A 16,784-nucleotide genomic window follows, 5' to 3' on the forward strand; every position below is an offset into this window, starting at 1 on the left:
TCCATGACAATGAGAAAAATGAGAAAAATCTGAATTGGTGCAATTCAAAATTTTCTGTAGACCTTACTGGGTTTTTTTTTTAATGCAAAATGTTAGCTATTATGTTTCAGGTAGCGCACTGCTGCAAATTCACAAAGGATTCAAATGCAGGCTCTACCTCAAGAAATTAAGAAATCATCACAGAGCAAAGCTAAAGTCGGTTTCTGCAGCGGAATAAGTGACGAGAGATCGCTTTACAGCCCAATTTGTTCTGTTTACACACTGGGAGTCAGCAAGGTCCTATTGCAGAGATGATGCCATGCTTCAGAAGTCAAAATACCCCCCCCCCCCACATTTTACATCCTTTTTGCTCACATTTAATCATCCTTCTCTTTCCTTCCTTCTCCTTCTTTATCTTTATCTTGCCCTTCTCGAGCCATCTCCATTTTGCCTCTCTTCATTCTATACACCATCTCTGCAGATCATCACGTGTCATACTTGCATGAAGATGATTATGCTGTATATGCACTCTCTCTCTCTCTCTCTCTCTGTCTCTCTCTCTCTCTCTCTCACACACACACACACACACACACACACAGGCCTCAGATCAATAGAGCTATGGGAAGCAATGGATCTCTTGAGCTAATTAAATCCAGCAGCAAACCACTTCACTTGAAACCACTCATTCTCTGGGAACTGGACTTTATCTGAGTGGAACCATAAAAGCAGGGAAATGAACATGCATCTCTCTCTCACACAACACACACATGGACACACACACACATACACACAGACCTCATTCTGTCAGTAAGGACAGACCCCACTATCCTACTGTTGCAGCCAGTTGGTGCTGTCATTGTGTATGTACTGTAAGCCTGTGTGTGATGTGTGACTGCATTTATAAAGACTTACAGGTGAGACAAGGAGACCACATCACTGAAGATACCCTCCTGCAGCTCAGAGATGTCGTTGCCATGGAGAGAGCTGGAAGACAGATACACTTACGGGTCAGAAAAGGTTATAAATAGTTAAACTGAAAACTCAGTGACCGCAGTGACTCTGACAGCAACTCTCATTCACCTCAACAACAGAGGGACATTTAAAGTCCTAAAACAGATGATGGCTTATTATAAAGCAAAGAAGTGACAGTGATGTGGTTTGGCATGTCGCAAGTATGATACTGTGTGTGTGTGCGTGAGCGCGTGTGCATGTGTGTGTGTGTGTGCGCATGTGCATGTGCGTGTGTGTGTGTGTGTGTGTGTGTGTGTGAGCGCGTGTGCATGTGTGTGTGTGTGCATGTGTGTGTGTGCTCACAGCAGTCTAAGCGAGCGCAAGCCACCCAGTGCCAGAGGAGGGATACAGCGCAGTTCATTGTAACTGAGGATCCTGGAAGAGAAGAAAAGATCAAATTAAATGCAGCAGAACCAAAGATGATGTGTGTTTTACTCCACAATGCAACCCACACAGCGGCAGTTGGTAAAGTCTGACTGCTCTTGCAGTGGAAGAGGCTCCAGCCCCCTGTGACCTTGAACTGGATAAGCGGTTAAGAAATTGCATGAATGGATGGATATAAATTGCTGCAGCACTGGAAGTTGAACGAGAGTGAAATTGAAGATTCACAGACAGATCAGACAGACCTACATTCCTATCCTCACCTATGGCCATGATCTGTGGGTAGTGGACTAAGAAATAATAAAATTGCAGACACAAGTAGAAGAAATTAGCTTCCTCCACAGGGTGTCTAAAGCCACTGCTCCTGCAAATCAACATGTTTAAGTAGTTTACGTAGTTCTGGCGTGTGACTAGGATGCTGGAGCTCCTCAGTAGCCTGTCGGTAAAGCCCTGGGGCAGGCCAAGGACGTGGTAAAGAGATCTCGTCTCTCTGCTAGTTTGTGAACGTAGTGGTTTCATTCTGAAAGAGCTGAGGGCAGTGGCTGTAGAGAAGGAGGTCTGGGCATCTCTGCTTAGACTGCTGCCCTGTGACCCAAATAAGTAGTAGAAAATGGATGGATGAATGGATGGACAGTGACAGTTTGGCTGAAGATTTGGAGTCTGAACGCTCTAGCCTCAACCAGAGAAGAAGAGTGGAAAACAGAGGTCTGGGAAGATTGCTTGTTTTGAACTCCTTTTAACTTTTCAAACTTGAAGTTTTCACATCCACCCAATGTTGACTCCTGTGAGTCTACTCGAGGTGCTTTATGAGATGTAACACATTTCTATCTACCTTTATTCTGCTTGGGACCTTTAAACAGACTTTAAGGCCCAAAACAAAAATCATTTCATTGAACTTCTGGCCACATCCTTGAAACATGCTGTGGAAATTCAGTGACTAAATCTTTTTATGATGGCCTCCAAGACTCTTTCTCTGGCCACAATTGTCTCTTAGGGTAAGATTTCCACTTTGTACACAAGCAGAGTAAAAATGTGCTGACAACTGCCATGTCTGGTTTTTACAACCCAATGACCTTTCCTCAGGGGTGAAATAAATATTTTTAGCCCCATTAGTTGGTCGACTTTAGGTTTTTCATGATTTGGGAAGAAATGAACATTTGAAAACAAGCATTTTCATTTTAACACGAGAAGCACTACAAACAATATCATTACATTTCATGTGTTGCAAATCAGAAGAACGTTTTGTTTTTAAAGTTCAAAATATTACTCTTGTTTTGCTTTGTGTGAAGCAAAGGCTCCAGTGTTGTGGCAGCCTGGGGCATTCTAGCTTTTAAAAATCTGTCTCTCCAAACGCACCACATTTTAAAGGGGTTACATCTTAAAAATAAATAAAATAAAAGCAACATGGTAATCTCATGAACCCACTTTTCTTTCATAATTGAGCACAGAAATCCTATCAAAGGTTTAAAATGAGAAAATGTACCATTTTAAGAAAATATCAGCTCATTTAGAATTTGATGTCCACAAAAACATTTCAGAAAAGATGGTGGCAACATAAGATTGGAAACACAAGTGGTACTAAAAAGAGAAACAGATGGATTTTCCAACTAACTGGATTAATTGGTAACATGACTGGATATCTCTATCAAAGTATTTCAAATTATCAGAAATTTCTTTTTCTGACAATTTCACAATAATGTTCTTCAATGTAAATTTGCAAAGACTTTGAATATCACATCGCCTTCAGTACATAATAATTTCAAAAGATTTGGAAAATCTGGAGAAATCTTTGTGTGCATGTGACAAGGCTGAAAAATGAATTAATTGGATGCTTGGGACACTACACTAGAAACAGGCTTAATTCTGTCACCACTGCTGGGCTTGGTCAGTGAACACAGTTTTCTTTGCATGAAGGATAAAGGTCTATAATGTCAAGGAGAAGATGTGATGTGGTAGAGATGTGGTATGATCCACAATCACCACTTTGTTCTCTGGACCAAAGATCATTTAAAATGAACTAAGGAAAAAACTGTTCCGTGGTCAGAAAAATCAAAATTTTGAATTCTTCTAAAATAAATTTGGGTGCTGTGACTAAAGAGAAGGACTGCGTCTCTGACAGTATACGGGTGCATTAGTACCTATCGAATTGGCTGCTTGGACATGAGGAAAGGCACCATCAATACAGAAAGATACTTTGCCTCAGTTTTTTGAGTTTGTTTTTTATTCCAGTGAACTATCAGCATTAAAGTTGGATTCTGGGTTTAAATTCAGACTCCTGAGTGCATTTAGGTCCACTCCCTGCTTCCCACACAGCTGACCTTTGACAACCATGGCTTCATAGTAGAAATGCCTGAGTGCTGAACTGGCAGTCCACATGTTTAACAAAGAGAAAAGACATTTGGAGCATCATGAAACCCAATATCACAGTGATCACAGCCACAAAAATGGCAACTTTCCCAGAAGTCCAGCAGCTGCTCTCCTCAGTTTCCACATGTTTATAGACAGACCGGACGCTGAACAGTAGTAAACAGATTTATTGCTGCCATCAAATTTAAAATAAGCTAATATTTTTCTCAAAGTGATTCATTTTTTCAGCATTTTGTTTTGTAACAGCAGTGATTTAGTGAACTGACATCTTTCTGATGCCCACTGTGTATGTGCTGATTTGTCTTGTAACACTTGACCAAGAACAGTTGTGTGTATGAACTCACAGTGTGGTGAGCTGGCTCATGTTGGAGAAGGAATCATCAGACAGGGAGTTGATTTTATTGTTGCTCAGATCACTGGAAAGGCAAAGGTCAGTTTCAGTCAGTATACACACAGAGTACTGCAGAGGTCCCACTGCACAACACATACAGGCGCAAACACACTAGCACACGTACTGTAACATAGTAACACACAAAACTAAAATGCTGCTCATTATTAAAGTGAACTGATCACATCATCCTCAGCTATGTGCGTTTTACTGAATTCACTACACAGCCTACAGCGCCCCCTGCTGGATGACTATACAAATAGAAGATGCTGAGCACTGAGTTTGTCTGCAGCTTTTTTTGTAACAACTGTACAAGTGTTCAAACATACAAAATGTGCAACCTTATTCTCAAATTTACTTTGAAGGTATTGATATTAGTGTCACATGTTCTTCATAAAACTTTTAAAAAATTTGTAAAAACAATTTAATTCATATTTGGTTCGGCTCTGCAACCAGTGTTACTTTTGCTTCTTCTTTTTGGCTTCTGATTTCAGCTGCATTTCTAGCAGTGTGTGACTGTCAGGATCATTTAGTTACCTGGTCTAAAATGTGCCTCAGTATGTGTGTTGAGAATCTTTGACCGTCCTTTGTTTTTAAAAATTAGTGACCAGTGAACAGTCTTCGGCTGTTCACTGGTCACTATCTAAACCTCAGTGCTTCGCCTAGAATGTAATGTTTCACAGCAAAGAGAGCCTGTAAGCATGTGTGGTAGCAGATGTAGCTGTAGGTAAACTGAGTGTGAGGAGGCACGTGAGGGTGAATGAAGGATTCAGTCAAGTGTTTCTTACACAAGCTGCAGGTATTTAAAAGCAGGTAACTCTTTGGGAACGCTGGTGAACTGGTTACCATCCAGATACCTGAGGGGACAAAACACAAAGATCTGTTGTGCATTTCTACAGAACAATAATAATGCACAGAGCTTATTAAACAAATTCTAAGATAAGGTTCTAAGTTAAGGATGTCAAACTCACAGGCCACACTTCGATCTTCAGTGAGCCAGACCAAAGAAGCTCGCTTAACTATGCATTAACGACCCTTTGTAAAAAACAGACATTTCTATTCTAGACTGAGAAAACAGGATGTTTTCTAATGGTTTATTTATTGATTACTTAATTAATTTGGTGTAGTATGTATTGGCATGTGTGAGGTTTTTATCAGTAGGAACAGCTGTAAAACAGGTTTTGAAAATTCCAAAGTTTACGTCCTCCTTCACAGTTTCCAATGTCATCCAGTGGACTGGAGTCTTTGCCGGGCCACTTCTGGCCTCTGAGCCTTGTGTTTGACGACCTTCTTTTGGTTGGTAGATGTAAACAGTAAAAGGGAATAAGGTAAAATAAAGTCAAGGATAAATAATACTTTTGTTTAGGAGCCCTCACATACTTCAACATCTGCAAAAAAGCCTGTTTGGTAAATAACATCCATGCAAATACATGAGTAATTCTGACATAATTACAAAGTCACAAGGTTCCTGATTTTTTTCTGGATCAATGAATTCAGTTAATTTCAGGGAGACACTTAATAATAAGAAAACCACAATTGCTATAAAAAGCCTGGTTACTACAGAAAAACAGTAATACCACAGATAATTCACATAAATGTTTTGTATATGCCTGTTTTACACTATAAATCTGTGACTCTATTAAGTAGAATCAATTACATCTCCAATTTATCTGCACTGAAAAAATGAAGCTCATTTCCTTTGTTTAAACTTGAACGAGTCAGTTTAGGGCCAACACAGAAGCTGGCAAGACTGCATTATTTACTATGGCTGTTTTTAATTATTCTATATTTCATTTAATATAGAATTGTGATGCCTGCCAATTTTAGTGAGTTTTGCAGTTTAAATGTTCAAAGCAAATTAAGAAATAACATTTTTTGTCTTGGCCACGCAGCCAGACTCACAGTTCAGTGACGTTGCGGGGCAGTCCTCTAGGCAGAGCCTGCAGATGTTTGTTGCTGCAGCGCACAACTGTGTCCATACAGGTGCACTGGCTGGGACACTGAGGCCCCGGACCACAGCTGCTGTCCTCGAGCACAGCGCCTGAACAGACGGGGGGCAAATTTCACTTAGCAAACAACAACCTTTCAGTGGCAGTGCTTCTCAGAAAAAAATTGCAAGGCATGACAACTTTGCTGTCATGCATTTTTAGGCGATGCTTGTTACACTTATTAGATTTCTGCTTATAGATAAAATGCCAATCATACCATCCTCACAACGGAAATCAGGCACAGCTACATCCTGCAGTGGGATTTCTCGAAGAAAAGCAGGCCCCTGACAGCGAGGATTCCCTGTCACGATTCGCCGACTTCTAAGCCACGCCCCAAACCAGGACAGACGGCAGTCACATTTAAAAGGATTGGCCAGAAGGTTTCTGATGGACAAGCCGACATGGTAGGTAGGTAAGATAAATGGAAACAAACAGAGAGTGTGTCTGCACGTATTTGTGGGTGTGTCACTAACAGTGTAGACAGGTTGGGCAGTGTGTCAAAGGCTCCAGGGAGGATGGTGCTCAGCTGGTTATCATACAGGGAGAGCAGCCTGACGTTGGTCAGCCCGGTGAAGCTCCCGTTATGGATACAGCTAATCTTATTATTCCTGAGCATCCTACACAGCAAGAGAGACATTTTAGGACAGACATGTTTTATGCAAAGTTCCCTCAAATATGATTCTTCATATTCATAAGATAAATAAAATGAGCTTTGGCTTTCATCCTTTAGTTTTATCTTCAGCAAGGTAAATGCAGCTCCTTTGGGTTAAGATCAACTCAGCCACTTCTTCTTGCTTTTTATGTTTCTGTTCTTAACTTTTTTCCCCCTTCAGTGCACCAAGCTGTTGATTTGGCCACTCATAAACTTCTTCTGTCCCTCTGATGTTTCTGGCTTGTTTTTAAAGCCTGAAGATGGCCCATTTCACTGCGACTGAAATCACTGTTGAGCTCAGATTGTGAGTTCACAGCAACAGCGATTGCCAGACTTTGAATTTCATGCTCAATTCATGGAGAAATAACAAAAGCTAAAGACTACACCTGTCTGTGAAACAGTCTTTTCTTTAATTGTCCAGCTATGTTTGAGCCCCTGAAAATAGGACTGCACAGTAGAGTTGTTGTTATTCTCAAAGGTGATGCAACTTTCTGAACCGTTGAACCCCTAAAAATAAAGCTGAGAGCTTAGTATACACAGTGACCTAATTCTATGTATGTATCAAACTCACAGCATGCGCATGCCCTCCATGCCTTTGAACATGCTCCCTCTCACAGATTCCAGGTGGTTGGCTGTCAGGTGAAGCTCCACCACCGAGGAAGCGCCCTCAAATGCGCCGTCCTCAATCTCTGAAATCTTGTTGTTGCTCAGGTTACTGAAGTGAGAAGGATAACACACAACATAACAGCTGCTTCCTGACAGCTCTTTCAGATTCACAGCATTGCCAGAAACCCAACTGAGCATGATCATTCAGCCTTAAAAGTTTCACACAACTTTTAATACCTTTACTACTTTGAAAATGTGTCCAGTGTTTTTACTCTACATGAAGCTGTGCATTTTCTCTAATAATATCCAGTCATGCAAAGTCACTACATACAGTTTTCTCTGAACCCCTTTTCCCACTAAGGTCTTCCAAAATGCCAGAAGATAAGATCTCTTGAAAGTTTCTTTTGAAGATGGAGCAGCCATTCGTCACAGTATTTGTCATTTTTCATGGTGACCTACATTTTCTTAAGCTGTGACAGGCCCTTGAAGGCTCCTGTGGCCTCCAGCACGGAGAGGTCATTGTTGTTGAGACGCCTGCGACAATCATAGAGAGAGATCACAGAGAAGAGGATGGAGGAAAACAACATCACAAGGGGAAGAGTGACTTTGGTATGTGTGCATGTTTCGTGCTGAGTGCTCATCCGTGCAGCAGGAATCCACATACACATGTCAACACGGATATCCAAGACATAGTTTGGCACAGTGTGTGTTTTTATGTTCAGTACAGGGTATGGGCATGTATTTGAATTTGTGTGGGTGTGACTATATGAGGGTAAATAGAGAACAATGAATCCTAAATGATCCCAAACTAAAATGCATGCACTTTAAATATAAGCTTATTCCAGATAAATTATGTGACAGCTGACTAATACACCGGAAAGACAAATTTCATCATCATCATCATCAACGTAATGCTCAAAGGGACGGTTGACCCCAAAATCAAAAACCACATGTATTTTTCCTTGGGAACAAAGTGCTATTTGTCCATCTGGAGTGTTTGAGTTTCCCAGTTATAAAGATCGTCTGTAGTGATATCCACGTCTTTTAAATAGAATGTGACTAGATGACCTTATGGTACAAAAGAAGACATTTGAAAAAAACAACAGCAGCAGCAATATTCATTCATTGAAAAATCATTAAACCATGTTGTATAAAAGCAGGTTCACATAGCAAGTACTTTATTTAAAAAATAACCACGCCCACCAACTATTACTGTATAGGCTTGTTACTGTGGAGATGGCAGCATTCGCCTGTCAGTGGCAGTAGGCTGGTGCACTAACAGGCACTCCCGTCCACACCGTTAACGACAGGGTGTGAACTATAAGGTGAATTAGCTGTGTGCTTCTTTTGGTTGGTGGATGTAAAGAGTAAAAGGGAATAAGGTCAAAAATAAGGTCAAAGGTAAATAATACTTTTGTTTTTAAAAGCCCTCATACACTGGAACATTTGCAGCAAAGTCTGTTTGGCATATACAATCCAGGACTGCATGGAATATTATTAACGTGGGTTGTGTGTTTGTGGGCATGGGTCTCACAGCTCTTCAGTGGAGGACGGCAGGTGCTCCGGGAACTTAGTGAGGCGGAGGTTGGAGCAGTCTACCACATTGGCTTCACAGCGACATTTAGCGGGACACACTGGCTTACTGTTACACTCGTAGTTTAGACGTCTGTCTTCAGTGCCTGGACCCAAATGTGGAGAGGATAGACAGACAAGTTCTTACTGATACATAGAGGCAATCAGAGACTGATGTATCTAACTACACACATACACAGAATATATATGAATATACAAACACAAAATCACCTGGGATGTGGTACTGCTCCTTGGCTGTCATGAAAAGTAAGCAAACAAAACTGTGTCAGTTGAAATGTGTTAACGCTTCAACAGAGCAATAGCCACACACACACACACACACCCACACACACACACATACACACGTCACATAATTGACTTGGCTGTAGGTGGCAGCAGGACACTTACAGCAGAAAGGAGGACTGAAACAATGCAAAGCTGTGCTTAGCTTTCCAGGCCTGGCAATCTTAAACTATCAGATGCAGCAAGTATATCCAGACTTTTCACTCCTCGTCTCAGTTCACACTCGTGGTGTCTTCCATCTTTGTCATCCAGTCACACACCCACACACGCATGCACACACACAGAGGGCACTGACTGACCAGAGCATCTGAACTTGTTGCTCTTGATCTGTGCGATGCGTTTGTTGGCAAGGCGGCGAGGACTGGCACAGCGTGCACCGCTGGTCTCTATGGGGTTTGAACGCAGGAAGTCGGCCAGCCACTTCACATTACAGTCACACACAAAGGGATTCTGGGCCAAGTGTCTGGTGAGAAATTACAAAAGGGAACAACATCAGTCAGATCAGACTGAATAGAGTGTAACAGAACTTAAAATAGCACGCATGTATTTTCTCACAGTGTCTGGATGCTGCGCAGTGAGCTGAAGGTGCCTTTGGCCAAACTCTGGATCTTGTTGTCGTACAGCGACAGAAGAGCCAGGTTCTCCAGATCTTTGAACACGTTGGCTCGGATGCAGTGGATTTTATTTGCATTCAGCAACCTTAAGCAATACAGTAGACACACTTAATTATCATAACAAAATACTCTGAATAAATCATCTAACATGCAGTACTGTGCAAGTCTTGAGCCACCCTTTTTCTATGTTTTGCCTGATAGTGAACCTTTTTTCTTGTTACTATTAAGGACATGACTTTCACAAACTCTTCATTTGCTGGAGATAGTTTTTCAGGCCAACCACTTCTTCTTTTGTCCTCCACTTGTTCAGTTTCTTCAAGGTTTCAAACAACAAGCTGCACATTATGTTAATATCTGCCAAGTTAACAGCTAATAGCTATCTAGGAATCACCTTGTTAGGCCTGCAAAAGATGCCTGTAACAGGCTGCTTGTGGTTGGCTGAGGCTCAGGAGAAAGAGCAGGTCGACTAAAAATTGAAAAGTTGCTGCTCCAGTTTGCTTGCCAAAGTATCCTTGGGCAAGATAGACAACCCCCAGTTGTTCCTGATTAGCTCGATGGAGTGTGAATGTTAGATAGCACTTAGAGCTAGAAAAAAAAGTGATTGTTGAATGTGTGTGAACAGGTGATGGAGTTGTATAAGGTGTTTTGAGTGCCTGGGTACAAAAGCCCTATAAATAAATCTATCAATTTACACTTTAGTAACAAAGTGTCTAAAGATACAATTTTAAAACAGGTTACTTTCTAAGTTGTGGTATGTGTAGATGCAACACTGGTTCATCCCTGGAATTAGGTACCTGTTTATGCTTCTATGACTCATAGGTGAGTTTGGGGCTTAGTGGCTTAACAAGACTTTTCTATAGTAGTGTACATAATCATGATGAGCTGATTCATCACCAGCATCTGAATATCTCTTATTATTAAAAACATTTTAAAAACAAAACTGCTGCAATGCTATTTTGTGTTCTATGCCCAGAATTGGAGGCAGCACGGTGGCACGGTGGTTAGTACCATTGCCGCACGGCAAGAAGGTCCTGAGTTCAATTCCAACATCAGGCCGGGGTCTTTCTGTGTGGAGTTTGCATGTTCTCCCCGTGTTTGCGTGGGTTCCCTCCGGGTACTCCGGCTTCCTCCCACTGTCCAAAGACATGCAGCTTGTGGGGATAGGTTAATTGGAAAATCCAAATTGTCACTAGGTGTGAATGAATGTGAGTGCGAATGGTTGTCTGTTCCTTGTGTGTTGGCCCTGTGACAGACTGGCGACCTGTCCAGGGTGTACCCCGCCTCTCGCCCTATGACAGCTGGGATAGGCTCCAGTGCCCCCCGCGACCCTGAAAAAGGATAAGCGGAAGTGGATGGATTCCCAGAATTGGAGCCCTGATTTTTCCAAAATAAGAAACCAAACAAGGAGGGAGGTATTTTAAATTACACCAGGAGCCTGATGTAAAACTTCTTTGTTGTTCTTGTGAGTGTCATGGATAAAAATGCACATTTGTACAATTACAAAATGACTGAGATTTTTAAAATAGGATTTTGTGCAGATGTGTGGACACACACAGTATTTTTTTTCCACAAACCTACATTGAAGCCTATGCATATGTCTCCAGGATGAGGATTAGTCTGTCCCTAACTTTCAGATTCCTCTCCATTTCCTTTTTGTCACTGGTTCCAGCAGTTTAGAGTTAAACATTACCACAAGGAATCTTCAAATACTTACTAAATTTAAAAAAATGAAATAATGTTCAGGAAAGACGACAACTGCCAGATTATTCAGTCATCATACTGAGCTCCACCTCTCAACTATTATCAAATGATTCCCTTAATTACCTCATTCGTGGTACCTTATCTACTTCATCATAGGTACAGCAGTGTTTTACCAAAGGGGGCATTCAAGTCAGTTATGAGAAGCAGATTTACATAATTAACTTGGCAAAAACTAGTTTCCGCATTAGTTTCCATGCAGCTCCTTCTAAAATATTTGCCACCTGAAATGGATTTGTTTAAAACACGGTCAGTTCAGACAAATATATGCATGTTGTGGTTTGGACTTACAGCAGCTCCAGAGACCCCAGACCATCGAACACTCCGCTGGGCAGCTCAGTGATCTTATTGCCATACAGAACTCTGCACACAAACAAAAAAAGTCTTTAACTGTGTTCTGCAATCAAAAGTGCTTCATCAGTCTGTTAACAGTTACTAAGACGCATCTGTTCAAAATTTAATAATAATAATAATAATTCGTCTTGTAACCGGAAGGTTACAAGACGAACTGCCAACTCTGAGCCACGATCGCTGCAAAATTTGCATCGCCAAAACAAAAGTAAGTCTTATTCAGTCCACACAAGCACACGTTCACAGTCCATAAACAGAAGAGAAGACATTTACATCATACTGCTGTCGTGTATAGTATATGCACGCAAACTTATTCACACATACACACACTCAGCAATGATGCTGGCTGACCGCCTGCTGTGATTGTTTGCATGTCCTGATGTTTCATGAGAATTCTCTGTACAGTGAGCAGGCGCCACTTTTAAATTATTCATACCAACAGATGCTTAAACACATGGAAGCAGTGGGCACATATGGAGATATAGCCAATAAAGTGGACAGACACATGTAAACACGTGTTGGTAAAGACACTCTCAACACACCCAACAGTTTACACAATCAGATGCAGAGTGCTTACTCACAGTGAATTGAGAGCTCGGAGGCCGTGGAAAGCATCAGGAGCGATCTCAGATATCTGGTTGTTGCTCAGGTCTCTGGGAATGAAAGACAATGAATGCCCAACACTTTTAAATACTTAGTGATTCGATTTATTTTGGGGAGAAAATGAAAAAACTCATGTATACAGATTTAGCCAAAAGCATCATATGTACATAGCAAATAATTTGTGTTATTTTTTAAAGGATTAAAGGCAAAAAAGTGATGCAGCACTTTAACAGTTCTCTTTTCTGATCTCTAAATGAAAGCAGGTTATATAAAAATCACCTATAAAAATAAGAAACCTCACTTTCTGAATTGACTGAAGAGAACTTCACTTTTTTCATGTCAGAACAGAGGAGCTATTTTTCTGGCCAAGTTGAAGTTTTTTTTTATCTTTGATTCGGTCTGGCATGCCAGACCATAATATGTTAGATTATAAAATCCTTGTTCTGCTGCCACACGTCAGTCGTTCAGTTGTCATGATAAATTTTCAGACAAACCACTTAAACCAGCCTGGTAATGTAATCAAACCCCCCTCCCTCCCTCCTGGTGCTTGGGATGGTCTCACAGTGATGATGGAAGAGGGCAAAGGAGGGGAAAGAGGATAAGATTAAGAGGAAAAGGAAAACCACAGAGAGAAAAAGATGGAGAGAGACAGAATGCCTGAGGAGGGAAATGGGCAAAGGAAGAAGAGGAAGAAGAGAAAAACAGCAACAGTGGAAGTAACAAAAACCGCAAAGACAGAAGACAAAAATAAAAGTGAAACAGGATAGAAGGTCAAGAAGCCAGGAACATTATTATTGTGGTCAGATTAGCATTTTTTAAACATATACATCACATCACATGGATATGCACTTGATTTATCATGTAAGGGCCCTAAAAAAGCCTCTAATGAGGACTCTGTGTCTTTGCAGGCTGATATAAATCAAATGCTCCTCGATGCTGAAACTCCACTGGGGCTGTATGTTCTGTTGAGCAGGAAACCCACAGCTCAGCGAGCAGTGGAGACAGAAGAAAAGAGAGATCCACTTGGCAAATCAGACTCTAGAACATTAAAATTTTCCCTGAAGCATTGTCCCTCTGGAGGCAGAAAAAATATAATGGCTTTGGCTGATTTGGAGCTCAGGGGCAGGAGCTTCTGTAGCCTGCTGCAGTTGGCATAGCTGACTTTAAAAGTACTCTGCACAAAGAAAGGTGGAGCAAAAAAACGTGAAGTTAAATGAAGTGGACTAAAATGGGTCACGTGTGTGCAGGTATGGTTTAGGAGGGGGCCACTGGCTGATCAGCAGTGGGACGTAACAAAGTACAAATACTTTATTACTGTACTGTAAGTCAAATTTTCAGGTATCTGTACTTTCTACTCCTTACATTTTGAAAACAGACTCATTACTTTCAGTTTGACATATTTGAGGGGAGTCATTACTTCTTGTCACTGCGAGTCTTAAAACATCAAACCTATTTGAGCCTAAACAGTAACACAGGATCTCAGTCTCATTTGTGTATTAATCACCAGGGAAAGTGGCATAAAAAAACATCAAAGAGGCAACACCGTGTGCCATAGTCAGGGGTTAAAGTGGGCCGGTGTTTTTATTTTGTATTTTTTTTGGAACAACACTGGAATGACTGCAAGTGTTACAGTTATCATACTTCAGCATCTAGCTGTCCATACAGAACAGGAGTTAACAAACATAAAAGGAACATAAATGGAAGTTGTTCTTTTTTAACTCCAATTGCTTATTTGTACTTTTCTTTCATTTCAGAGTGCAATGAGACATTAAACTGTATAATTTTCAATAAAAAACAGGAAAAATTGGGGTGTTCTAAAACTTTTGACTGGTAGTGTGTACATGTGTTAGAAAAATCAAGGCAACAGAACAAAGCACTAAATGCCTGTTTGAGTGGGTGAATGTGATTTGTATTTTAAAAAGTGCTCTTAGTGCCCAGTGAGCGTATTAAACCTTATTACCAGAACCAGTCCATTATTGACATTTTACCACATTAAAACCAGTATGAGGCCAGTAGAGCTGGTTTGATTTGCCTCATATTAAAGTCCTCAAGGCCAAGAACACTGCAAAAAGTACATAGTCGACAGTGTGTTTCTTCAATGAATTTCCATCCATTTATCACCTTTTCGATGGCAGTCGGCATCCCAGGACAGATTTAAAATATATAGAAAAAGCTTCTTTTGATTGCTCCCTTATTGATCCCCTCTGTGATCTTAGTCCTTTATTGATTTGTTGTAATAAACATTTAAAATTCAATAGAAAGCATTGCTAGTGTTATTTCAATTTGAACTGACACTTGGAAGTGTTTAACTGCAAGTATGATGATATAAAGCTTTGTAGGAGCACTCACATTCGCCTGAGCTTCTTGTAGGATGTGAAGGCGCCTGGGGGAACCGACTTGATGCCATTCTGCTCCAGACGTCTGGGTAGAAAAGCAAAGAGGCTACTTTGAAACACTGCACACGAGTCAAGCAGTCAACATCAGTTTTCTTCTTGCTGGGATAAAAAAATCAACTCTAACTAGAAACAAAAACATGGTCCTGTTGTTAATTGTGAAATAGGGACGATATATGATTTATTTTTCATTTACGTGAGAACAACATGCTCTTTTTCTGTAATTGCAAGCCATGACATTTTCTTAAATTTAAGCAATGAATGAAAACCAAAATTAAGGGTACAAATTATGAGAAAGGTAGCATAAAAAAAAGATTCCATATGAAATTATTAAAAAATGTATGCAGAACTCGAGCTGGTTACTAAAGCTGCATTCACACAGGAAGCAATTTGTTCATTGAGGATCGCTTTGTTGCTGATGGTTCGTGGCCAGTAGATGATTAAGGGTGTGGATGCCAAGGTAACCTGCTTTTATATTTACTACCAGGTCATATGTCATACAGTGCTATTGTGTGTTCTGAATCACCCACTTGAAAGTAAAAAAAAAAAAAAGAATCTTGGTATCCACCCACTTTGCATTGCCAATGCTTTTTTTTTTTTGCCAATGTATAATGTCATTGACGTTCTGTGTTCTTTGGTGGTCACATCATGCAAATAGCTTCCTGTGCAGACACAGCTTCAGGGCCAGTGTTGCAGTATTTGTTACAACAGTTCATATCAAACTGCTTTGCTGACGTTTGTCATGCATGTCTGCGTGACAAATGGACACGAACATTGACAATTTCACGCTGCCTTGAGATGTACTGTTCTTTAGAAAGATTGCAAAGTACTAGAATTGAATCATTGCAGTGAGCCTTTGAAAACTGGGTGCCTAAATAATAACATAAATATGGAATGGAGCTAATTGTTTAACCATGACTGCACAGAATTCTGTAGTTTTTTCTGTAGATGTCTGTATTCAGGCCTGGTGTGAATTTGTGTAAGCTTTTCAAACTTTTTGCAGAGTAGAATGCAACTCAAAATGATTCCACTTTATAACGGTTTCCTTCTCTTCCAGAAAACACGAGTTTATATCTCTTTGCTGCAGTGAGGACAATCACATCCTTTAATGGTGGATTGCACATCAGAACATTTGATGTATTGGCAGAGACGTAAAGTACATGTAATGGCCTGTAAAATCCATCTATAATATTTGTCCAAGTTATCGCCAACTGTGCCTGTCACGCTACTGCATTCTAGCTACTGGCAGAGGAGCAGCAGAATTGAGAGAGAGTGTGGTTAAGCATCCGAAAAACCACTTTTCCATGTTGGATATATGAAAAGTGACCGGAAAGAATGTGATGAAGCAGCAAAATGACATAAGTAACATTTCTTCCTTTACATGGCATAGAGTAAGTATATGTACTGTAGTATTTCTTTCCATCTAATAAACCTGTGGGGACTTTCACTCTCTTTTGGGACCCCTCTGGAGCAGCTTTACATGGTTCACGATTTTGCTTGTAAGAAACCCACTTTATGCTGGTAGGTTTTATCTGAGTTCTGAAAGCAAACTATAAAGATACAAAATAACAGAATTTGTCATTCATATATCATTATATATAATTCTTGTGGGATACTCACATCTCAGTCATACCCTCAGGGAGGTGGGCAGGGATTGCAGTTAGGCCCCTCCCACGGCAGTCCACAATGTTGTTGCTGCAGGAGCACATTGGAGGACAGGACCCAGATGCTAAACTACATGGCTGAACGAAGGCACTGCCACTGTGACCTAAAAACAAGGAAGAAAAAAATTTCTCACACATTGCATCATCATCTGCA

General features: G+C 40.7%; 1 protein-coding gene across 1 annotated transcript in view; it reads right to left on the reverse strand.

Moving 5' to 3' along the window:
* slit1b (slit homolog 1b (Drosophila)) overlaps positions 1 to 16,784 on the reverse strand; it is a 71,756-nt gene that overhangs the window by 19,222 nt on the left and 35,750 nt on the right. Inside the window, exons 9-25 of the mRNA XM_084932184.1 lie at positions 16,587 to 16,734; positions 14,923 to 14,994; positions 12,552 to 12,623; positions 11,911 to 11,982; positions 9,803 to 9,946; positions 9,547 to 9,710; positions 9,176 to 9,199; positions 8,907 to 9,051; positions 7,832 to 7,906; positions 7,338 to 7,481; positions 6,588 to 6,731; positions 6,332 to 6,498; positions 6,029 to 6,167; positions 4,915 to 4,983; positions 4,083 to 4,154; positions 1,294 to 1,365; positions 892 to 963 (exon numbers count right to left, since the gene is read on the reverse strand). Coding sequence (XP_084788310.1) covers positions 892 to 963; positions 1,294 to 1,365; positions 4,083 to 4,154; positions 4,915 to 4,983; positions 6,029 to 6,167; positions 6,332 to 6,498; positions 6,588 to 6,731; positions 7,338 to 7,481; positions 7,832 to 7,906; positions 8,907 to 9,051; positions 9,176 to 9,199; positions 9,547 to 9,710; positions 9,803 to 9,946; positions 11,911 to 11,982; positions 12,552 to 12,623; positions 14,923 to 14,994; positions 16,587 to 16,734 — 1,795 coding nt within the window. The remainder of the gene's footprint in view (positions 1 to 891; positions 964 to 1,293; positions 1,366 to 4,082; positions 4,155 to 4,914; positions 4,984 to 6,028; positions 6,168 to 6,331; positions 6,499 to 6,587; positions 6,732 to 7,337; positions 7,482 to 7,831; positions 7,907 to 8,906; positions 9,052 to 9,175; positions 9,200 to 9,546; positions 9,711 to 9,802; positions 9,947 to 11,910; positions 11,983 to 12,551; positions 12,624 to 14,922; positions 14,995 to 16,586; positions 16,735 to 16,784) is intronic.

The sequence above is a fragment of the Perissodus microlepis genome, chromosome 6, assembly GCF_051167445.1.
Source record: "Perissodus microlepis isolate ML-2025 ecotype Zambia chromosome 6, ASM5116744v1, whole genome shotgun sequence".
In the NCBI taxonomy this organism is placed as follows: Eukaryota; Metazoa; Chordata; class Actinopteri; order Cichliformes; family Cichlidae; genus Perissodus; species Perissodus microlepis.